The sequence below is a fragment of the Thunnus albacares genome, chromosome 4 (genome assembly GCF_914725855.1).
Source record: "Thunnus albacares chromosome 4, fThuAlb1.1, whole genome shotgun sequence".
Classification (NCBI taxonomy): domain Eukaryota; kingdom Metazoa; phylum Chordata; class Actinopteri; order Scombriformes; family Scombridae; genus Thunnus; species Thunnus albacares.
This window is the reverse complement of record NC_058109.1, coordinates 8,863,295-8,888,326: the sequence shown is the minus strand read 5'-3', so window position 1 is coordinate 8,888,326 and position 25,032 is coordinate 8,863,295. Positions and strand designations below refer to the sequence as shown.

Sequence of the window (25,032 nt, the reverse complement as noted above, 5' to 3'; positions counted from 1 at the left end):
TAAATTCACCAGGTGGACAGAAACACGACTCCAAATGATAATATTGCTCCATAACTGCTGGATGTGTAAATAAGCAACTGTTTGCTAATACGTCCAACAAATCAACTTAAAAGGTGATGATATATCATATTGTGTTCAAAACTTGTTTCTGCTGCCCAAAGGTGGCTGAAAAATCAGTTAATGCAGGTACAAGTATAACTGTACGGTGATTAGTGATGGAAAATGATCCAATTAAGTTAAAACAATAATTTCACTAAATGTTTTTTACAGTCTGTTTACTGCCTCCAAACTGACTGTCAGAATCACTGTCTCTTATTCATATTAACATTTATTCATTTATTTTCTCAGAAACAGCAGCTAACATTCAGATTGATCATTAAGTTGAAAAAAAAAAAAAGAAAGAATGAAACTGGTACAAATAATACAAAGAGAATATATATGATAGTACAAATAGAATATCAACTTCAGTTCGGAGTCAGTGCAAAATTAAACAAAAATATACATTTACTTATTTATTTTACTTACTTATTTACTTAAAAATAAAAATTTGCCACTACAACTATATTCAATCAACAAAATTAGACTTGTATACAATGTTTATGTTTAGGAAATGTTTTTTATATTGCACTATATTAATATGTGACATAAATATGCAGTGATAGGCGTCCAGTATTTTCCTCTGTGGATGATCCCTGATTATTCCTCTCATCAGCCAGCTCGTGTTGGAGTAAATATGACCTCAGCTAGTCGTAAGCTCAAGTTCAGGATCAGAAACCTGAGACAGTCTGAGACATCCAGCAGGAGGTGATGATGACACCCCGCACCCGCAGGTTTCTTCATCCTTTGACGATGAGGGAGGAGATTTGCTGCGGTAGCGTGTAAATGATGAGGGCGAGGAAGAGCGTGAGGATGGCGAGGATGACCAGAGCGATGATGTACTTCTTGTACTTCTTCCAGATGAGGTAGATGAAGGTCTTCAAGGGGTTGACGAACCAGTTGAAGCTGGTGGTGGGACGACTGGAAGGACAAAACAAGACAGTTTACACCAGTTTCATTCATTATCCATTCTTTACTTTGTGGCAACACTCTCTGGACAGACTCCATGTCCTCTCCCTGCAGGAGCCTGGTGGGCGGATGTGGGTCATCAGGAAGATTCAGCTCACCTGGACTGACTGACTGCTCTATATAAACTGGTGGCAGTCGGCCACTTGCCCTCTCTCCCCTGGCTTGAACCCTGCTTGGTTTTGTTGTGATTAGTTAACCTTTAGTGTAATTTCTCTTCTAGTTATGTAAAATAAACCTATTTTTAGTCACAACCCATGTGTGGTCTGGTCCTTTTTCCAGCCTTGAAACGAGTTGTGACAAATTAGGGGCTTGTTCAGGATCACATGAACTGTTTTCGTACGATATTTAGCCTTTGTGGTAATTTGGCCTGTTTTTGTTTTTGCTACCTCCTGTGATGATGGGGGTCTGGCCTTAACAGTTTGCCTACTTGGTTAATTACCAATCTGGGTAGTATCATAGTTGAGTTTTCATTTCCTTTTGGAGGTACAGCAAATTCCTAGTCCTTGGTCCCTTTTTGTTTTGTGTTTGGTTGATATTTGGTAAGTGCTATTCTATAGTGCATTTTGGTTTTCCCACTAGTTTCTTACCAAAACCTATTGGGCAAAAATGATTCAATCACCATGTATTTGGTTGTTTGTTCTGTATCTGCATCTTGTTTGTGTATTGGTTTGTGTTTTCTCATGCATGTTTTTCTGAAAGCTGTGCATGTGTTGTCTGAAGTTGTGTTCAGTTTTTAGGGCCACCGTATAAAATAAGTGAAAAACACATGTGAGGTGTTTTATGATCTAAAATACACTTGTTCCAAATTATGATACTTTTGGACACATTTGTTGTTATATGAGCTCTGTGGAGTTTCCAGAAAAGCTTATGGTCTATAATTACACCCCAAAATTGATGTTGCACAATCTTTCACCATGAACTCTCTATAGATGTTGTGACTTCTTTATATTTTGTTCGATTCTCAAAGACTATAAATTTGGTTCTGCTCAAATTTAATGATGATGTATTTACATTAAACCACTAAAAGTATCTTTAAATCATCTCCAAAAATGCAATCTGCAGAAAAACAAACTGCAACATTTTTAATGCCTCCCGAATATTGTGAATATATAAAATTAAAAGTTTAGGCCCAAAACTGACCCTTGTAGGTTTGAACATTTAACTGTTATACATTCAGGTTTACTATCAACAAACAACTGCTTATCAATTTGTAGACTATTCCTCTAATGCCAGTATGGCTGTAATTTGGAGAATTATATGTCATGATTGATGGCATCAACACACTTGTTTACACCTGGACTGAGTCTAACAGTGTGTGTGTGTGTGTGTGTGTGTGTGTGTGTGTGTGTGTGTGCGTGTGTGTGTGTGTGTGAGTGTGTGAGTGTGTCGTACTTTGGTTTGTCCAGAGGCTCCGGCTCCTTCCGGGCCCGTCCCACAGGGTTGGCCTCCGCCTGCTCTAATGTCACCAGCTGAAGCTCCACCTCCACTTTCCCCTTCACACACACACATACACACACACACACACACACACGTTCAGTTTCAGTTTCAGATAATTCAATTCTGACTAAATATGTGCAGCATTTACTGCGTTTTGCCTGTGGAAGTCAGAGTATATTGCTCTTTTCTTGTACCATTAGCAGGTAAGTGTTGCCACCGCTGTCAGTGAACTGGATGTCCTCCGGCCTCATCTTCGCCCTCCTGTCTTTGGTCTTCTTCTTCTTCTTCTTGCCTTTCTTCTTAGCCTCCTCCTTCTCCTTCTCCTCCTTCTCAAAGTCCTCGGCAGTCTTCAGGCGGGTCAGCGGCCACCAGCCCTTCATCTTCTTGGAGCGAAAGATGGAGATTCGAGGGCCGGCCCGATCCATCGCCATCTGAATCGTAGCCTTACCAGACGACTTTGCCGGTCGCACCATGTCATTGAGACGAAGCTCAATGGAGCCTGGAAGAAGAGGAACAAGTCTTAGTTTGTGCTGCTCTCAGCGTTGAGAAATTACAGTAAAAACATTCAATGGTAACATCTCTTTCAAAAACAATATTTAAGTGTTTTCTTCAGTAAAAAATAGAAAGTAGTTCAATTAAAATTATTGACAGTGAGGTTTGTGGATTATAACAACAAACATTCTCAAATTAACTAATATCCAAATAATATCACTCATTAATTATTTCCAGTAGCTTCTACTTTGCTGTTTTTTATCGCTGTTAAGCTACTGTCAATAAAATGCAACACTGCAGATGTTTCACATTAAAACTCCACCAAGAAGAGAAGGCATTATGCTCTCTGAGCTGCTTTTAATGAGAAACATCTGCAGGAAGTGTTGAGGTTCATTGACAGTAGCTCAACAACGATTGAAAAAACAGCAAAGTTGAATCAACTAGAATTATTAGTGAATGAAAGTATTATTTCTCTTAGAAAAGAGGCGTTTCGAGCAGAGAGGTGAGTATGACATGACAGATATAAAAATGATCAGAAAACAGGAAGGCTTCTTTCGAAAATATAACAAATTATAGTGTTTCATATAAGTCTGTTACACTAAAGGTAAATATCTGAAAATATTTGAGAATTTACAGTCTTATATAGTCCTGTCTATCTCTGTCTCACCCAGGAAGTCGTTGGCAGCAATGCGGTCGTAGTCCCAAACCTGCAGCGTCAGAACGCACGGTTGTCGAAACTCTGATTCCTCCAGAGAGAAGATGGACTCCTTCTTCTTATACACCACCTCTTTCTACAGGAGGAAGAGGAGGAGATTTATTTCCACTAACTCACAACCAGGCTGATTAAAAAAATGCAAAGTTTTTCTTCAAGGTGGTGCTAGAGGAAAGATCATTGGATCATCCTCAGGGGACCAGAACATTTACTGGAAATTGGATTAAGTATTGATATTTGTTGTGCACAATGGAAAAATGCTGATGAAATTGGTCAATTCATTCATTGGTTGAACAAAAAATTTATTCAGTTTTTGTATTTTGAGAATTTTGGCGCCTTAGTTAAGTGGTTAATCATTAGTCAATCAAACACTCCAACCATTCTCTGGTTTCAGTTTCTCCAATGTGAGGATTTGCTTCTTTTCTCTAGAGCTGCAACGATTAGTTGATTAAACGATTAGTTGTAAACTATTAGATTAATCGCCAACTATTTTGATATCGATTAATCCTTTTTAAGAAAAAAATGTCCGAATTCTCTAATTCCAGTTTCTCAAATGTGAATATTTTCTGGTTTCTTTAGTCTTATATGATAGTAAACTAAATATCTTTGGGTTGTGGACTGTTGGTTGGGACATTTAAGGTTGCACCTTGGCTTTGGGAAACAGTGATAACTTACATGTTATTGACTAAACAACTCATCAATTAATTGACAGAATAATTGATAATGGAAATTATGGTCAGTTGCAGTCCTACTTTTCTATGTAATTGTAAACTGAATATTTTTGGGTTTTGGACTGTTGGTTGAACAAAAAAAGACAACTGAAGACTATGATGTACATTAACAGACTTAACAATTAATCAGTTAATCATAAAAGTAATGGACAGGTTAATCAAGGAGGAAACTAATCATTCGTTGTGCCATCAGCAGGTCCAGATGTTTCCAAAATGTGTGTATGTGTGTACCTCAGTAGGAAGGTAGTCAAAGCGGAACACAAATCTCCAGTTGAAGTTTCCTTCTCCGGTCAGAGAGTTGAAGTGGACGTCAGTTTCCTGTTTGTCTCCTTCCAGTCCTTTTATCCATCTGCACAGAGAACATAAAATATTTAAGTGACCAATCACTAAGACCTGAACCCCATAGTTACTGTTTCTACACCTGTCAAGCTTTTCGTTCTAACACGGCGCTTATGCAGTTTAAAAATGATAATGCTGACAGATTAATTACCACTTTTGCATTATTTTGTAACAATGGATCCTTCATTTCAGACAAAAGCAGCTTCTCACTTCTAGTCAGCTGTTGATTTTGCTAAAAAGTCAGCTGTCATTGGCAGATTTTATGTGGCTAACTGAGTTGGTTGAAAACAATATCTTTTGCTGACTGTTTTCAGCTGAACCATTTTGAAACAAGAACCTTGTAAAAGGATCATGCTAAGCTAAAGCTAACAGGTTCCAGGTAAAAAGTCAGCATCCTAACCAGTTGATGATCAGTATAGAAGACATGGAAATTAAGGATCAGTACTGTTCTTGTATTAAAGTGTAGAGCTAGATAGTTCTGTGATTATAAGTATGATAAGAAAAATTTAAGATCAGACTGTTATTTCATCCTGACATAACCCTGTTTAGTGCTTAGCTTACATACTTAAAACAGTATGTTTTCATCTTTAACATCGTAGGGAGAAAAGGGTTTGAGGATGAGGACTAACCAACAGTGTTTGGCAAACATAACCTCAGGTAAAGTTGGCTGGGGTTGCTGGAGTGTTTCCCAAATCAAATAAAGAGCAGGAAAGAGATGCTAACTGTAGCCCAAACTCTGATGCAGTATTATCCAGGACTGGCAACTGACTACATTAGAGCAGATAAACACACTGTTTATCCTTTCCTTATACTTTAGGTCTTGTGTTTTTAGTTTTGGAAAGACAAAAAAAGACTCCTTACTCTTTGTATACAGAGTTTCTCTCTCACTAGAGCTCCAAGGAAACCAAAATACTAACAGGCCTGCTGTGCCTAATTATGGTTGCTAAGCTATGATTGGACAATTTCTATTCAGGGGAGGGGCTTAGCCAACAGTCACCTGTGACCCCTTCAACTTAAGAGTGATGTTCTCTCCTTAGATTGTTTTATTTTCATAGTTTTTAGAGTCCTGTGGAGGTAAAACTCTCAAATTAATATTGTTCATTTATCTTGTATCTTGTGAATAAAGTATAGTAGAACACAAAGAAGCCTGTAAAGAGATGATACGTCTGTCTGTGTATGAATCTGACCCTTTAACGTAGATGTCGGACGACGGGGTGCCAGTGAAAGGGTTGACATCGTCCAGAAACACATCATCCGTGTTCCAGATGATCACACGCAGCTCATACCTATCGCCATGGAAACAACAGCAAAGGTTACATATTGTCAAGAAAAAAAACTCTTGCTGTTTCTGAAATCACTTCCAGTTTACTATATAGTGTATTTTCTTTACCCCCCATTTTATTGAAAATTACACTATACTATGTCAATGGCACGTGCACTTCTTTCTGTAACAATCTCACAATATAATGCATCACATTTTATAGATCTGAACATGATGACGAAAAATTACAATGATCAATTACTGTGAAATCTCAACTTGCTGAATGAAGGAGTGATATTGGACACAGCTTCTTTATTCTATTCTGTTCTACTGTACTCGACTGTGTGTTGACCTACTGTACTGGCAGGCGGGGCTTGATGTCAACAGGGGGCGGAGCCGGGATATCAGTGGGAAACATGTCCACCCACATATGAAGATGACCCTGCAACATGCACACACACACTGCTGATGACATTCAGTAATACCAGCAGTATGTTGTCGTTACTGATGTTGTGACTGTGTTTACTGTAGTTGTTGTTTGTGTCGTGGTTACCTGTGGCAGTCCAAGTTTGTCCTGGTTCAGCAGGGACCGAATCTCCACATGCTCTGGGACAAGATCAATGGCTCCAGGGAGGAACTCGTTCATCTCCCCCCAACGCCGCAGCACACTCAGGGCTGCATGCTCCTCTATCTGTTCCTCCTCTTCTGGAGAACGCTGGTTCTTCTTCATCAGCTCTGACAACAACAACAACAACAACAACACTGCTGTTACAGCTGTTAATACTGTTACTGCTGCTAGTCTTGTAGGAGCTGATACAGCTGCGAAGCAGTATTAGTAGAGTCAAGTAGTGGTTGTGGCATATTATTAGAATAAGTGGTAGTAGCAATACTAGTACTGGCACATGATATTGTCTGTATGTGTCCACAGAGGGACGATTATGGTTTGTTCACTTCCAACTTGCATATTATTTTTATACATCAGGACTCCTCATAAGATACAATCTCTTACTTAAAGGGGACGTATCGTGCACATTTTCAGGTCTATATTTTCATTCTGGAGCTCTACTGGAATATTTCTGCATGAATTACAGTTCAAAAAACTCCTTATTTATCTTATACAGGCCCACTTCCCAAGGAGCCCATTCTATTCAATTGGTCAGCTTCTAGAAGCTGCCCCTCAGCATGAGCTAGTAGCAATTCACTTCTTTTTCTTGTCCTCTACTTGAAATGGAAAGCCCAAATCTGATCCAAAATGTGCAAGTAGATATAAACAACCCATAGAGCAACCTTAACAACAAAGGCCACAAAATGGACGGGCATTTGTGGACATGCACAAATAATCTGATCACACGAGGAGGATGTAGAGATAATACTGCAAACGGAGCGTTCGGAGCAGACTGAAGCCCCAGCTTTTGACATGCAGGGAGCATTTTGCATACGTTCATCTTTTGAACTTTGACCATGTTTAACATAGACATTCAACGTTATAACAATGTCAATATAACAGAAAATCACAGAGAGCGTGATATGTCCCTTTAATGACTAAGGTCTGGCTAGATCTACCTGTCTCTCTACCTGTCTGTCTCCTTGTCTGTCATACCTTCAGGTACTGCGTCTGGTGGGATCTTGAAGATCTTGTTGAGAACTTTGACCTCAGATGTTCTGTACTCTGGAGATGAGATGCCGTTCCTCTTGCAGAGCTCAGCCAGGATGGCCGACGGCTTCTTCACATCACGCCACATATTGTAGCCGTCACTGGAAAGAAAGAGACAGCAACACAGACAGATAAGCATAGTACATATTACATAGTACATATGGTAGGCCTAGTTCTGGTACTAATATGGTAACCCTAGTACCGATGTGTTGTAGTGGTACTAGTGTGTCTGATAGTGACACTAACACATCATAGTACTGGTACTAATGTTTCTTCGATTTGGTACTTAAGTGTCCTAATATTGGTTCTAACATGTCATAGTACTTCTACTATCATGTCCAATTTCTGATACTAATGTGTTTTAGTTTTGATACTAACATGTCATAGTTCTGGCACTAACATGTCATAGTTCTGATACTAACATGTCATAGTTCTGGTACTGATATGTCATAGTTCTGGCACTAACATGTCATAGTTCTGGTACAAACATATTGTACTTCTGGTACTAAGATGTTATAGTTTTGGTACTGACATGTCATAGTTTTGGTACTAATATGTCATAGTTCTGGTACTAACATGTCATAGTTCTGGTACTAACATGTCATAGTTCTGGTACTGATATGTCATAGTTCTGGTACTAACATGTTGTAGTTCTCATACCAAGATGTTATAGTTTTGGTACTAACATGTCATAGTTCTGGAACTAACATGTCATAGTTCTGGTACTGATATGTCATAGTTCTGGTACTAATATGTCATAGTTCTGGTACTAACATGTTATAGTTCTCGTACTAACATGTCATAGTTCTGGCATTAACATGTTGTAGTTCTGGCACTAACATGTCATATTTTTGGTACTAACATGTCATAGTTCTGGTACTAACATGTTGTAGTTCTCGTACCAAGATGTTATAGTTTTGATACTGACATGTCATAGTTCTGGTACTAACATATCATAGTTGTGGGTCTAATGTGATGTAATTGTGGTACTAACGTGTCGTAGTAAATCGGCAGACCGCAGCAGGCTCTGTGACGGCTATAGAACCGGTTCTCCAGGTCAACCCGTGTCTCACCAATGACATCATCAGACCCCACAAGATCATGGTCCATCACCTTGACAACCAGCTCTGTCTCCAGCGGGAAAGACACTGTGAGTTCAAACACCCTGAAAGACAAAAGTGTCTAATATATCAACTGTCAGAGAGACATACAGAGTGACAGACAGAGACTGTTGGACAGGAACAGGTAGACAGACAGGTACTGACTCTCCAAACGTGGGGTTGAGTTGTTTGGGGATGTATCGCTCTTTGGTGTCCAGAGTCTGCTGCCCGACTCGGACCACCAGGTATGGGTCGGCTTTGCCATTTGGGTCCGTGGGAGCCAGAGTGGTGGCCTGCGGGACACAAACAAAGACACTAGAACAGACAGTAGAACTCAAAGTAGAGACAAATTATAGAATACAAACAAATTTAAACCCAACATAATGCAACTGTAAGCAGGGAAATTGTGAAAGGGAGAATATGAATTTGGTTGTTTCTTGCATTAAGATGGTTGCTGTTTAGCAGCCAACTCTCATTTCTCAGATGAGCTTCCTTGAATGCAACAAAAGTGTAAAGTCACTGTAAGATGTTAAGACAGCTCAAGTGAGTAAGACACAAAGACAGGGTGTGGATGGACAGCGAGTCAGGTACCTTGACGATGTAGACTCGCACCAAGACTTTGAGGGGTGAGTTTTTGGGGATCCCATTGGTGATCTGACACTTGATGTTTTCTTCATCATCTCCTGAATCAATCGGATAAACCAGGAAGGAGCCCTGAGACAGAGACAGAGAGGATAGAATAATGAACACTTCTCAGCACAGTAACAGACAGACGGACAGATTGACAGCTCTCCACCCACAGTACCTTGTATTTGCCCATCAGTCTCTCTTCGTCATCCTCCTCGTCATCCTCCCCACTTGCTCTGCCTTTGTGCAGCGGGAAGATCTGCAGCCAGTCCTGAAACTGACTGAACTCTGACTCCAAATCACCTCCATACAGCTGAACACACACAAACACACACAGAGGCAGAAATTAAAAACAATCTTTAAACAAATGTGGTGTAAAAACGTTACACCACATCGGTTCTACTTGTCTGTCAGCATCATGATTCACACTCTCAGTAAAATTATGGAAGTTAAAAGTCTTTATGGGTCTTTATGGTTCCTAGTATCTGAGACCAAACCAGCAGAGATGGTGAGAATTCTCTTTCCATTCATAGCTACCAGAGACACACAACATATATAATTCAGTGCTCTTCTGCTGCTTCAGCCTGGACTGACAGACTGAAGTGTAAACTGTCAACCACGATGACCTCATACCTTTAGTGTGGCAATCTTCTTGCGTTTGGGAGGCTCAATCTCCACCACCACGATTTCTTCCTCCTCCTCTTCGATGTTCGCCATGGTCAGATTCCCCCCATCTGAGTAAAAAAGAAAACTTTATCAACTTTTTTTTTTGTATCAATATTTCATTTTGTGGTATGTTTATCTTAAATGTGTGGAGAGAAACTGGGGTTTTTCTCTTCAATAGAATCATAGTTGCACAGCAGCATCTAGTAGAAATATATGTATGTGTTTCTATTTACTGTTTAAATAATTTCATATTTGTATTAAATAGACAAATATGACAACATGCACATTTTTATGGCTGAAATAACACAGTAGGAGTTAAACTGTACCTGTCTCTGCTTGTTCCTCCATCTTCTCCTCCTCCTCAGCAGCCTGCAGACAGTCAACACATCACACATGTTGACTAAAAAACTTATTGATTTATTACTGGAGTTATTCTCTTGTTTAAACCTGAAATACAGTATGTAACTTCACAACTTGTTCATTCACGGCATGAAATGACATTTTCTTGATTTTGTTTCAGATGTTCTGTTGTGTTTTGTCTTGTTTCATGTACTCATTTTTAGAAAATTCCTAAAACAAGGGAAACTACTGAGGCCTGTTGCATTCAAGATAGAAAAAAAATCTTTCCTCATAATTATAACTTATTTAATAGAGAGAATTAATTGTAATTATGGGATAAAGATCTTGTGACTTCCAAAAAAAGTCTGGTCAACTGGAGTCATCTAATCACACTGGCTGTTTTGTTTCTAATTTGAATAAAATTAATCCTTGGCATTGTTTATTTCCTTCTTTAATTTCTTACTTAATTTATTTGTGTCTTTGTTTCTGTTTGTGTGTTTCCAATTTCCAACCAAATGATTTAAATCAGAATGTAAAAGCATACTTGAGGAATTTAGCATTTGTTGGATTTATGAGAAACAAATTAAGAAATAATGGTCAAAATCGAAGGAGCAGAGGTTGAGATATATCCAGATTTTTAGGCCCTACCATCATACACTTCCCATAATGTAACTGGATCACATCTTTCATTGGGCCCGATCTTACTGGTGAACACCTACATCTTGAAAGCTCCACACGTCCAGTTTGTCCTGCTTTCTGTTATAAATTTGTAGTCTCCGAGCCCAAAGTGAAATACCCTTATGATATTGCCATGATGTCACAATTATTTTCTCCTCCAGTGACAAACAAGACAGTATACTGATCTTCATGTGTAAAATCTGTGAAGTGATCCTACAATCATCTCTTTAATTTATCCTTGACATATATTGATGCATTTTCTTTGTTCAGCTTTTATTTCAGCTTGAACGTCTAACACATTTATTCAGACAGACTGGTTGACAGACAGATAGACAGGTACATCAGTGTTTCACCTGTCTGTCCATCTCTTCCAGTGAAGCATAGTATTTGGACCACCAGTCCAGCTCCTCCTTCTCTGGCGCCTCCTCCTCCAGCTCTTCCCCCGTTGTCATCAGCTTCTTCAAAGGATCCTGAGGGGGCGAGTTTATTCATGTCAATCAGGAATTTGAGTTTGTCTAAGAAGTTAATCCAGAGGAGAAAGAGGAGGAGATGAACATACGCACATTAACCAGCTTGATGGGGTTGATAGGAATCTTTGTTTGTGCGATTGACAGGCTGGTGAGTTTGATATTCTTCACTGACGTCAGAGGGTTGATGTTCATCTGACTCTGCTTCGCTGGAGAGACACACAGAGAAACTTAAAGCTCATAGCTTCAAACTGTTGCTGTGCTGCTGACGGCGGGGTGACGTTGGTTGATCTTTGTAGAACTTGTTGGAAATAATGAGATTTTAATCAATTCACCTTTGGATTTAGATCAATTTTGGATCAATTCAGCCCTAAAAAAAATAACCATTTTAACATAAAACATAACCATTACTGTATCCAAAACCATCATGTATTATATTCTCTTAATGCATCCATGATTGTGGAGTGCTTCCTGGCTGCCTTGAATCCGGCTTGAATCAGTAACTGACATTATAGGAGGCATATCTTCTTCATCGCTTTCTTCAAACCTCTGGCTGAATGGCAAAATAATCAATTCACGAATTAATAGTAGTAACTCGGGGGTGGAACAAATGGTCAATTGTAATATATTACATATGGTGTATTATACATTATACATATCTATAGTACCTGTTTGAATGTTACAAAAATGTACTCTAAACAAGTAACTCTAACTATGTAGTAGACACTACTACTGTGAATATTACTTCCATTACTTATTTTGTAGTTGTTACCTTTTGGTTTAGGCTCTTCCTCTTCCTCCTCTGGCTCCTCCCCCAGCTCAGGAGGGGCATAGTCCATGAGGCTCTGGACCACATGGGACCCAACCAGAGCGACCCGACCAAATGCCCGACGCTCCACCACAAACAACGTCAGAGGAGGGTGGAGGTAGGCTTGTTCCGGCAGCTCCTGAGCGAAAAGGAAACAGGGAAATGTTAGCGGTGTTCCTATTCTGTATGTATGCGATGGATAAAGACGGGAAAAAAAGCTGCATGTTTTTTGAGCTAGACATATTAGTGACCATTATAATGGCAGCAACTGACCACATCAAGGTAACGGACAAGCTCTTTGAAGTTAGGGTTAGTCTGGTAGTTCTCGATCTCTTCAGAATCCAGTTGTCGTCCTGCACACTCCACCCTCACCAGGGGGCGCTCCACCTCAAACAGCTGCACCCGCTTCAGGTCCCGCAGACCCCAGAACAGCACCTGAACACACACAGAGAAACACACAGGATACTTTACAGATCCAACAACATGGTGTCCTTAAAAAGTATCTGCAATACTACAAACAGACAGTTTGTTTGAGTGAGTGTGTATGTCACCTCAATCCTGAAGGTCCTCAGAACAGGTCGGACTCCTTCTGGGATGATGTAATATCTCTCCTCCTCCAGGTAGGTCAGCTCCTGAGGTTCCACACTGTTGGGGAGACCGGGCTGCAGAGAGGGAGTGATTGTTTAGATCACTATCTAGAAATAATTCATGCACACTTTTTTTGGTGCTTTTGTTAAAGGATAAGTCTGGGTTGTTACGACATTGATTTAATTTTTTGTCCATTATTTATATCAATAATAATAACATTGTACTCAACCAAGTTAATAGCTGAGATTTGGGAAAATGGTGACATCACTATAAAAATGTTGCCCAATGGCAGCAAGATTTTGGACTAGCTCCAGAGGTAGAGGGCAGAGTAAGAGGAATTAGCAACAACCTCTCCCTACAAACTGGCTGTTTTCCAGTGACCTTTCAAAACTAATTTGGTCCAGTTTCCTCTGAAGAAAGGTAATTTATGTAGATGCCAGGAACAAGAATAAATTTACGCCAATTTCAAACTTGATGATTTTGAGAAATATGCTTAAATTCTTCTGTGTTGAACATAGCTCAGCTCTCCTCAAAGTGGTGAATGATAGAGTAAATTTGGATACCAAAAATATCTATATTCTGGTGCTCTTCGACCTCAGAGCTGCATTCAATACAATTGATCATGATCTCTTTAGTTAGAGACTGGAAGGGTGGGCTCTCTGTCACAGTCCCACTCTGGTTTAGGTCTGACCTAATGAGTTGGGACCACTTTGTCTCACTTGGGAAGTTCTGTTCGGAAAGAGAAAATATTTTGTGTGGTGTGCCTCAAGGTTCAGTCCTTGGTCCCATACTTTTCTGTCTGTGCATGCTGCCATTAGGCTCTATCATCTGTTAACAAGGTATTTGTTTCCCAGATGACAACAAGCTCTACGTCTCTGTGTCCCTTCTTACAATGCGTACCTCCACCAGAGTTTCAAATGGGGGAAAGAGAAGGTCATCAACATGGTAAGAGAAGCTATGTAAGTATAAAAGGAAAGGGAGACAGGGCCTATGACTGAGCTGTTACCAGGCTCGATCCTCTCCTGGTAGGATACCCCTGATCTTGATTTGATCTTGACCTGTCAGATTTCCTTTTAGTGATGTCACATGTCCCCATATCTAAACTGCTGACTTGCATTGTGAGTACAATGTTATTATTACTGATATATATGAGGGATAAAACTACTAAAAGAAGTAATGTAATGAACCAGATTTATCCTTTAATTCGGAATTGTGCTTAATTACTGATTTTCCAATAGAGGTACAAACAGAGAGACACAGATCGATTGACTGATTGATTGACTGGTGTCACCTCTCCGAACCCAGAGTAGTCTAGCTCGATAAGTTCAAAGGCAGCCAAAAGCTCGCCAGCAGGCATGCTCCCCATGCTGATGTCATAGAAACGGAGGCGGGGCTTCTGGTATAACTGCTCCACGGTTTTCAACTCCGGCTCGGCAAATGCCCGACCCAGAGGCTTCGGGCTGCCCTGCACACACATAATCACACACATGGGCTGTTATGATATCACTTCCTGAATGTGCAGATACAGCTTCAGAATGTGGAGGATAAGAAGAAGAGCGTCAGTGTTACCATGGCGTCGTAGTCATAGAAGTTGATGATGATGAGGGGCGGATCTTGTTGGAGATCCTCCCTTGTTCCCTCCAGCAGAACTCTGTCGAACAACAAAGACTCACACCAGGCCGGAGAGAGAGTGTCAGACAACACCTGAACACACACACACATAGACACACACACACAGAATATGTGTAAGAATGCATGTGTTAAAGGAGCACTCCACCATTTTTACACATAAAGTTCAGTTTACTGGTCATTGTTAGTACTACTCAGCCTGTGAAAACATTTATGTCGTTTGTGGCTCCAGAGGAGAAAATAAAGCTGATGATGTGTATGAAGTACTGATTTAAATAAGCTTAAATTTATGCTACGGTCATAGTTAGTCCTTCTTTCTGATTGAGTGGTTGTTTCTTCATCCACAAGATAAAAAACAAGCTAAATTTTACTGTAAAAGAGACATATTCTGCTGTTCTGAAGACTTCAGACTATTTGTCAAAAGTAAATGTACAGTGAGATCTAGAAGAACTATTATCTTTTGTGTTTAATGTCATCCTTAAACCTGCAGTGCAGAACTTTCACATATAAATGAACGTCTATTACATTCAAGCCCTTGCCAAACGAGTTCACACAATGCTGATTAAGCCTATCACCGTCGGATAAATCTTTTTAAGTTTTTAAATCTGGTGTCGGTGGTGACAAAATAATTTATTCGTGTGGCTCCTCTAGACTTTCCAAATGTTATCTGACCGAATGGATCAAATTCTGATGCTGACGCTGAAAACAATTTATCCTTTTACAGCCACAACAGTAGCAAAAGAGTAGGCTAAGGTGGAGTCTATGATGTAAGCAAGTGTCGACAGTGTTTTTGAAATTACACTCACTGCCAGAAGGAGGAGACAAAAGTCCTTCACCCCAGCTGTAACACTCATTACCTCATATTTCAATCTCGGCAGCAATCACAATTGTCTTATTTTGAAAAAGTGATTTGTACTATTGATTGTCAGAATTTGAAATCAATATGCTGATTCACTGAATGGACAGTTATAACCTTTCAACCATGTGGGACAGTTGTACCTACCCTGGTGACTTGGCACTGTGTAGAGAACAAGACCTTGGCGAAGGGATCTGATAGGCCGTCGTCATCAGCAGCTATCAAGCCACGCCCCTGGTACAGGTGACATCGTAGCTGGAAGTACCTGCTGTCTGCAGAGACAGAGAGAGACGTCTACCTTCATCTGACCAGGACAGGTTCATTGCTGAGTTCAGCTAAAGCTTCATGTTTGACAAGTCAAAATAAAATGAATCACTGGGCTGTTATTTCGAAGCACAAACTTTTCTCCATTTATTCTAAAAAAGGACATGAAGTCCTGAGCAATCATCCTGTGGAGAAGCCCACGCCCCCTGCTGGATGAGGTCAGCTGACTCACCCTGGCAGGACAGACTGACAGGAAGCTTCCTCATCCCCACAGCGACTGGCCTCCTCTGCCCTTCCTCCTCCTCATAGACGGGTATGAACTCCTCTGGAAGGGAAGTGATGGCCTCTTTACTGTACTTGGCCAGTCCGAGCCACAAGTAGACCTCCAACTTCGCAAAGATCTCACTTGCTGCACATCCTGGAGACTGGAAGGACAGACAGTCATCAGACATCAACAATTGTAGAGACAGAATGGCAAACAATGAGTGAACAGTGAGCGTCATCGATGATTTTAGACACAGAGGGGAATGGCGAAAAGGCTAATGTCATTGGCCATTTTAGAGAGAGAACAGTGAGTGTAATACTGGTGATGACTATGATTTTAGCGATGGAATGGCAAACTATGAATGTCATCAATGATCTTAGAGACAGAATGGCAAACAGCGAGTGCCATTTATGATTGCAGAGACAGAACGGTGAGCATCACCAGTGATTTTAGAAACAGCACAGTTACCTTCATATAGAGGGTTGTGACTCGGCCACAGTCCCGCCCCCTCTGGTCCTCTACCATTGAGAACAGGATGGAGTAGGCGGGGATCCTCACGTAAGCCAATCGCTTGCTTCCACTCAGTAACCATAGAAACGTATCCGGGATGGTATTCTGGGGCTGGAGAGAGGAGGTGTGTGGGAGAGGGTGTCAGACCTCAGACATTCATACTGCAACATTTGAGGTGTTTGTGGTGACCTGTCTATGACTTCTGACCTCTTTACCCAGTAGGCGGAGTTTCTTCAGGAGTTTCCTGATATCAATCAGCCGCTGTTTGGCCGTCCGCCTGGTGATCCTCCGCCTGGCCCTCACTGCCTGTCTGGCCACCAGGACCTGGAGACAGACAGATACTCAGTCAGACAGACAGGCAGATAGCAGATAGTGACAGGTAGACAGACAGACATTCAAAAGGACAGACAAGTCAGAACAAACTCACCAAATTCTTCTTGATGAACTCTCTCCTGCGGGCGTCCAGGTTGTTGGGACGAGACTGAGACCTTCTGTCTGAGAAAAGACTGAACTGTCTGCAGAGAGACAGATGGGAGGACAGACAGGGGAACAGGGAAAGAAAATTAGAAGGAAAGACAGAGAGACAGGCATGGGGACAAATCAAATCAAAACTGTTTCGATCAAATTTTCTGGAGAGTGACACTGACTTGCAGGAGGCCACCAGCTCCAGGAGCAACTCCACCAGACGCGCCTTCACGTTACTCCTTGGCCTCCTCAGGAGACGTTCCACCTCATCAAGACCAATTTCCTAAAAGAGGAGTAGAGAGCAGAGGAGAGCACAAGACATGTTTTTACAGTTTATAGGCATAGAGAGCCGAAATGTTATTTCACAGCCTTTGACAGCATTTCCCATAAGCCCTAGACCATCGCAGGTTAAACAACATGGCCTGACAGATGCACAGAGACCATGGGATAGTTGAGGGGTTACAGATAGCTCAAACATGTTTAAAATAACAGCAGGACAGAGAGGACCAAGCAGTGTAGACGTTTTTAGACAGAAGAGACGAAATAAAGTTGCAATGCTGCGCTGGTACGTTTTCATGGGAGCTGTAGTGTTTTTGTATGCTCACAAAGTAATTGTCACAACGGTTTTAATAGTGAATGCTGATTTGTCTTAGAATATGGAAAGTAAACTCCAGCACACTCATTTTTTCACCAGTGAAATTACCGGTGGAATTTGACCGGACGTGATGTCATGACAATACACATCATGTCATTCTTCTCTATATGTTAATAAATGCAGGTTAAAGATCACTTGACTCTCACCAGCCTGTCAGCCATCTTGGTGAGCCAGTTAGCCTGATAGAGACGAAAGCTGTGATCTTCAAACTGACTCCAGATAAACAAACAAGGCTTGGTTTTCACTGCAGGGGCCTGGAGAGGAATACACTGGAATGACCTGAGAGACAGACAGACAGGTAATGAGACACAGAGAGACAGTCAAGCAGACAAACAAGAAGTAGGCGGTGTTTGTGCAGTAATTGCACCTCCAGGAATCGCAATCTTATCATGATGGAGGAGTGTGCTTGTTCTTGTCACCCTGGGAGCTATGCTGTCGGGGACAATACCTCCTGGTTGAGTCTCTAAAGGCAAATTGGCATCTGGTGAGAGGCCAGACTAAGAGTGATTCAAGAACCTTTATGAATCAGGATTTTCAGGATCCTCCTGGAGCCTGGCCTGGGAGCTTCCCTCCCCTCACCCTTTGTTTGAGGCCACTGTCCATGAGGTCATCAACTCCCACATCCATAGGACTTTTTCCTGTACTCCATGAGTGGTTGAGGACATGGAAACTAGGAGGGTCATGTTCAAAGCTTCCATTATGGAGGCTGCTGCTAAGACACAACATCAACATTGGTAGTTGCAGAAGCAAAAGCTTGAGTTTGGAGGCTGTACAGGAGGACTTTCCGTTGCCCCAAAGACGTTCTAGCAAACAGTCCAACAACTCAGGAAGGAGAGGCAGGGCGACTGCTGACCTTGACTAGGGATATTGTTGAGCAGGAGAAGGAAAACTTCGAGGAACACCTAAATCTTCCAAAGAGGCCTTATGTGGAGGAGGCAGGTTTTAAGAACTCAGATGCAATCTTATCATCTCCCTTGTAGATGCCACAAAGTTAGTTATAAAGTTTGGCATGGCAAGCTGCCCCCGAGGTAGACCCATAACACACTCATCTGGCAGTTTACACACTAATCTGGCCTGGGAATGTTTTGAGATCACCCAGGAGTGGTGGGAAGATGTGACTAGGGAGAAGGATGTCTAGGCTACTATTTTTGTCCTGCTGCCACTGCAACCTGCACTGGGAGAAGCAGCAGAAAATAGATGGATGGACTGTATAGTAGTTACCTGTTTCAGTACAGTAGTTACCTGTGTATGTAGTATTTACCTGTCATACTCAGTGGGCTGGGGTCTCATGGCGGCAGAAACAGATCTTTTCTCAGGTTCGGGACTCTGCACCTCCTCTCTGTCCAGCTCCTCCTCCGACTCCAGCAGACCTTGCTCCTCCTCGGTAAGATCCTCCCTACTCCTCCTCAGCTCCTCCTTGCTACTCCTCAGATCCTCCCGGCTCTGACTCTTTTTGGATCTCCGAACCTCTACCGCCTTCCCATAATTCCCTGTAGGAAACAGAACAGCTGATGGATCTCTGGAGTTAAATGTTTGAAATAAAATTATACATTAAAACCAGAGGTAGCGAAAATGGTCTGGCTCAGCAGAGGCATAAAGCATCAAGTGCTGGCCCAAGCCAAAGCAGGTGGGACTGATTTTTAATCAAAAGTAATCCTAGTCCCCACCCCAGCAAGTTGTCGGCAAAAAAAAAGATTTTTAAGGGGTGTCTAGCTGTGCTTAAAAAAGAAACAAATATAAGATATGTAATACAATGCCACAACACAAATGCGATATTAGCTACAGTAGGCACTACAACAGTACAGCTAGTTTAATACTAATACTACTACTACTGCAGCCTCAGCACAGATGTGTATGTCAGCCAACAGTTCTCATATCCAGGACACAGAGTAAACTTTTTACCTATGGAGAGTTCAAAGCTTATTGGTTTGGTTCCTACAGATGGATCCATCATGGTAACTTCAAACAGAGACGCAAACAGCAGAAACTCCTGTTTCTCTCCCACGAAACCCTGAGGACAAAAAAAGAAGATTGAAAAACTGTCAGGACCAGAGTTGCAGGAGATCAATCTCACTCTCTCTTTGCTACCTGAAACACCTCCTCATCTGCAACTCTTGTGTCTCGTGGGGTTCCCCAAAGTTCTGTCCTGGGTCTTATCTTATTTTGCCTTATATTAAATATTTCTCTGACTTGGGTGGATAATAAGTAGTTTTAAAGGTATTTCTTATCACTGCTATGCAGATGATACTCAATTATACATTTACATTACATACATTTACATTACAATTTTTGTGATTACCTGACAAACCTACATGTTGAAAAGCATTTAAAACAAACATTTAATATTCCTCTGCTCTCCGCTGATAGAACGCTGATAGTTCAGAGTTCAAAAGTAAAAGAATCGATCTTTTAACATCAGTTCTTCTCTTTGAATACAAACATATTGAAGGGAAAGAAGAGAAGAGACGCAGAATTGGAAAAAATGAGTAAACTCAACAAATCAGCAAAAAAAAGTACAAAAGGAAGGGAACAATACAGTAAAAAGAAAGGAAGGCAAGGAAGACAAGACAGGAGGAACCCCATACAGGATAAATCTTCAATAGCAAACATTCAGTTTAAATAGAAATTTAAAAAAAAAAAATGTTACTTTGAAAGATTAGATATTGCAGACACAACACAGTTTGTTAAAAATGGTGTTGGTGGTGACGACACTGACCTCAGGGAGTGGGTGGATCTCCTCGGTTTCCACAGTAACCGCCTCTGGTACCTCAACTCCTGCCTCCCCTGAGTCGTCGGTCAGTCCGGTGGCAGCTGGAGTCACTACGGCAACAACAAGTAAACAAATCAATGAATAAACTACAAATAAAAGCAAAGTTCTCTAAGCAAGAAGTCCCAAGAAAGGTAGTCTAAAGTGTAATATTATGAACAACACTGGCATTGACTGTTTCTGCATACAGGATTCTTTTATTCTGCACTTAATTATTCTACAACTCCTTTAGACGACAGCCATTGGGAAATCCCCTTGTTTGCTGTCTTATCTTGAGTCAATAAATGAGGCACATGTGAATCAGACAGCTTTGGAGTCTGTTGGAAGCAGGATTTCTTGGATGTCTTGTCTTGTGGAACTCTTGTGAAACATTAAACTGGTGCACCCTCCCCCTTAATGTTTAGTTTCTCATTTCTGCTGACCTTCCTTCTTCTCTTTCTTCTTGCTGCCCCTCTTCTTCCTCAGTCCCAGCTTCCCCAGCGCTCCTTTCATCTTTGGGACAAAGACACAAGAATGAGAGTCACATAAGAGTCAGTGAGGTCAGATTTGACCGGGTGATGCAGACATCAGGTGAGTATCATTAAGGGCAAACAAGATTTTATTTATTTTTCCTGTCTCCAATTAAATGTGCAACAGGAAATAGATGCAGATAAAACTGATGTGTTGCTCTGGAAGTAGGAGGAAAAGTACCTTTCCCAGGGCAACAGAGCCTGTGTCCGCGCTGACGGCAGAGGGAGAAGAGTAAACCTCCACACAGAGAGCGAGAAGTATCCGACCGCGGTAGAAGATCCCTTCACCCAGACCCTGGTTCAAAGCCTGTAGAAGAGAGAGGTAGGTTAGTCTGGATTATTCAGTTTAGTCTGTTTTAATTATGCACAGCCTAAAACAACAGAGAGCTGCAGATATTTAAACATAGGTATATGATTGAAAAGGGCACTAAAGGCTAGAGATACAGGCAGTGCTATGAGTGGAACCTGTCAAAGAAGTACAAATGACATTAGATATGACATATGGCTGATCCAGTTTTCACTAGTGATGTTTCCACAAGAGGTCTGGACATTAAAGGGATTGTTCGACAATTTGGAAAATGCTTTTATTTGCTTTCTTGCCAAGAGTTAGATGAGAGGATTGATACTACTCTCATGTCTGTCCAGTAAAAATCGATCTACCAGCACCTTTAAAGCTCACTAATTGGCACGTTATGTCTCTATCCATACAAAAACCAAAGTTTAAAAATTTGGTTTTATGGGAGGTTATGTGCAGGACTATTTCTTGTTCAGGTGCATTAACATCCTGGAGTCTCCATTGGTTGCCTGGCAACGGTGACAACAAGACTTCATCTTGTAACTCTCAGCAAGAAAGATCCCCTCAAGACATGGTTTAAGATGTACAGTACCAACCTAAACTTTGGACACACTTTCTCATTTAAATTAATGGGAAGGTGTGTCCAAACTTTTGACTGGTACTGTATATAAAAGACTCCAGTTTGAATAATAATGTGTGCCTAATATGTTTTTTTCCACAAAAACAGTTCAGTTATCTTGTTAAAATACATAAAATGAATCTACTTTTTCTCCCTCATTAAAAATTTAGGGAACTATGAATATGCAAATATTGTTCACTTCGAAAGTTGAACTGCTGGACATGAGATGTCTCCTACTTCACTGTAAAGTCTGTTCTCAGTGTATGTACACTGGAGGCTTCATGTTTCCACATCGTATTCGTAAGACCACCCCCTTAAAATCTGGTTTTGAGTGATCACAGAGAAACTTTGAATGTGTGGCCTTCTAGTGTCAAACTCTGCACAAACATCATTCTGCACAGTGAGGCTCAAACATCCAACTGTAGAAACAAGAAGATAAACATATTTTTGAGCCGAGGGGGACTTTAACTACTACTTTAGCTCTCAGGTTTGGTTTGGTTGTGTCTGGTTTACCTGGTGGACGTCTCCGAGGGTGGAGTTCTGAGGAGAACCATACAGATTAACCCAAGATGGACCAAAAGTGGGGTTAAACCCTGCAGACAGACAGATATTTCTCTGTTACTGTAAATTCCCACATAAAAGTTGGTATTCAAATAATGGAAGAGTCTGGAATAAACAAATAAAGGCTGGTTTCTATTAAAGGCTCAGTGTGAATTAAACACAATGTACACACATCATACCAGGATCATACTCATCACTCTCAAATATCACTAACATAGCTCTCACTCACTGAATCCAGCTGCTTCTACTTTGCCATTTTTTCGATGGCTGTCAATTACACTCAACATTTCATGCAGATGTTTCATATTAAAAGCCTACAAGGAAAGGGAGGGATCTTTTTTCCTTTTGAGCCACTAAAAGGCTTTTAATATTTGTGCAGCAAATGTTGCATTTCATTGAGGATTGTTCTTTTTAAACAGCAAAGTAGAAGTGACTGGAATTCATTAGTCATAACAATTTTTGCATTAACAGCAAACAGCATCTACAGCAAATTGAAGTCGAGATGAAATGAAAAATGCCTTTTTAACCCTTTTAGATCATATCCCCAGTCATACTGTGGACCTATTTAACAATATATGCAAACAAATTTTAAAAAAATCAATTTCTTTGTATTCTATATTCTATCAAAATCCAATCATGTTTTCTTCCTGTAAATCAAAATATGACTTGTGCTTATATAGGCTTGAACCAACCCATTTGAACCAATAATATCATGACATCCACCCATCAATCAGCTAAAAGTCATTATGATGTGTTCAAATCAAATTCCTCCCAATGTCATGTCCTGCCTGTCTCTCCTGTTCGATCCCTCTTGAAATGTCGTTTCATCTGGACTTTAAACGGGAGCAGATCATTAAACATTCTTACTAAAATATGATCAAACTGGGACATTAGACATAAAGACCTGCCTCTGATATAAGCCTTTTTCAGATACCGATCTGGTTCTCTCTGCAGGTGAGATTTGATTTTCTGGTCATTCATCAACATTCAGTACCATAAAAGTAAGAAAAAAAATACTGTATTGTATCATGTAGCGTGTGTAAACTGCAGGTCGTACCATTCCGGGTGGGATCAGAAATTTGCTGCAGGTCCAAGAAGTGCGTTGCCAGGGCGATGTCTCCCATCTTGGCATCATCAAGGATCTGGACTCTGATTCGCTGGGCCAGAGGAGGAAACTGCTCAATGAAGGAGATCTCTTCATTCCAAACTGGACAGCTAGTGGCACTGGCTACTGACGTCTCACCCTGCACGCACATACACACACACACACACACACACACACACAGGTAGTATCAAAAAGACTGTTAGACATTTTTGACCACCACCCCCTCCTGGAAATTCCAAGAAAGTTCTTGTGATGGGAAAGCCCTGTGCTGTGGTAATAACACAATAATGACACATGTAAATATAGTGTCTGTGTACCTGTTGTCCAGCGAAGGTCACCTGTACGTAAGGGTCAATGAAGACTGTTCGATCAGTGACCTTTGACATTTTGGCCATTAGCCCTGCGTCCATGGTGGGCAGACCCTCGGCCTTGTAGATCCGGATGCGGAACCGAGCCCATGGACGCTCAGAAGCCATACCACGTGGAAGCAGCAGATTCCTGCAAGAAAAACACAACATCAGAACCTGACACAGGTCACACCAACTCTTCAAATGTTCAAACTTAGGTTGTAAGATTTATTAAATAGGTTGTAATGTTTATTAAATAGAGGTTTATGTATCACTAAATTTAAGAGTTAAATTTAAAAGCCATCCAAATTAGTTCTTACATAGAGATTATTGTCAATAAATATTTAAACCCTGATGTGGACTGAACCAACTGAAAAGCTTTAACTTTAAATTGAAGAGTGACATTAGTAATGAGATAAAGTTGACACATCATACCTGACATGTGATGACATTGCTGTTTAATATTGATGTAAACTGGGAACTTTATAAACTTCATTTCACAAAAATACACATCTGTTTTTGTTTTTTGCCCTTTGCTTAGTGCTGTGTTGTGTTTTTGAAAATCTTATGTGATGATAATAGAGATTAATGTTACGATATTACTGACTTTTCGATGTCCTCACTGGCTCCAGACGAGGACGGCGGTTGCAGACTGGGCATGCTCATAGCATCTCCCTTCATTATCACACTGAGGCTGGCCTTGACGTAACCCTTGATCCCTGACCTGGTGTCTGCTGGGTCGGTGAGAGGAGCCCATTTCTGGTAGAAGCGGTGGTCTGGAGAAGCAGAGAGGTTAGAGGTCAGTGAGTATGGCGAGTGAGTTTGATCAGAGTACTTCAGTGTGTGCAGCACTGGTACCTGGCTGGTTGTACACAGTGGAGATGTCAATCTTAAAGGTTCCGATGTGGGTCATCAGGAAGGCGAGAGTCCGCCTGTGGAACACCTGAGAGGAAGTTACATAACAGGTGTTCACTTTGGCCACGCCCAGGTCTCTCACCATGGAAACAGCAGTAGAAACAGATGTGGAAAAACAAACAAAGAGGAAAACAGTGGAACTGACCTTTATCTCTATGACTTTATCAAAGAGGATCCCTGGAGTCTCCTGAAACTCAAACTGGAAGTTCTGAAAGTGGAGAGGAGACGAGGTAAACAGCTGTTTTGTATTTTACTGTGCTGTATTCTACTGTACTCTATTGTTGTCTCCACTCTGCTGTACCTCAT

General features: G+C 41.0%; 2 protein-coding genes across 2 annotated transcripts; both read right to left on the bottom strand.

Annotated features, from left to right (window-relative positions):
- Positions 1-326: 326 nt before the first annotated feature.
- Positions 327-21,272, bottom strand: fer1l4 (fer-1 like family member 4). The gene is made up of 34 exons (XM_044350257.1): positions 21,066-21,272; positions 20,798-20,867; positions 20,325-20,428; positions 19,511-19,619; positions 18,870-19,098; positions 17,755-17,887; positions 17,136-17,236; positions 16,916-17,003; positions 16,696-16,812; positions 16,447-16,599; positions 15,946-16,138; positions 15,597-15,721; positions 14,534-14,668; positions 14,256-14,429; positions 12,928-13,038; positions 12,650-12,811; positions 12,341-12,515; positions 11,665-11,777; positions 11,455-11,571; positions 10,411-10,453; positions 10,052-10,152; positions 9,597-9,731; positions 9,383-9,505; positions 8,957-9,084; positions 8,686-8,856; positions 7,638-7,792; positions 6,591-6,772; positions 6,394-6,479; positions 5,964-6,062; positions 4,669-4,786; positions 3,662-3,785; positions 2,697-3,001; positions 2,458-2,558; positions 327-1,017 (listed from the first exon to the last, which is right to left on the bottom strand). The coding sequence occupies exons 2-34, from the start codon at positions 20,865-20,867 to the stop codon at positions 837-839; spliced, it is 4,461 nt and encodes a 1,486-aa protein (XP_044206192.1). The 5' UTR covers positions 21,066-21,272; the 3' UTR covers positions 327-836.
- LOC122980522 (fer-1-like protein 4) lies at positions 20,997-25,032 on the bottom strand. The gene is made up of 6 exons (XM_044348597.1): positions 25,028-25,032; positions 24,419-24,700; positions 23,782-23,962; positions 23,405-23,603; positions 22,312-22,391; positions 20,997-21,191 (listed from the first exon to the last, which is right to left on the bottom strand). Exons 1-6 carry the CDS (start codon positions 25,030-25,032, stop codon positions 20,997-20,999), a joined length of 942 nt encoding a protein of 313 aa, XP_044204532.1.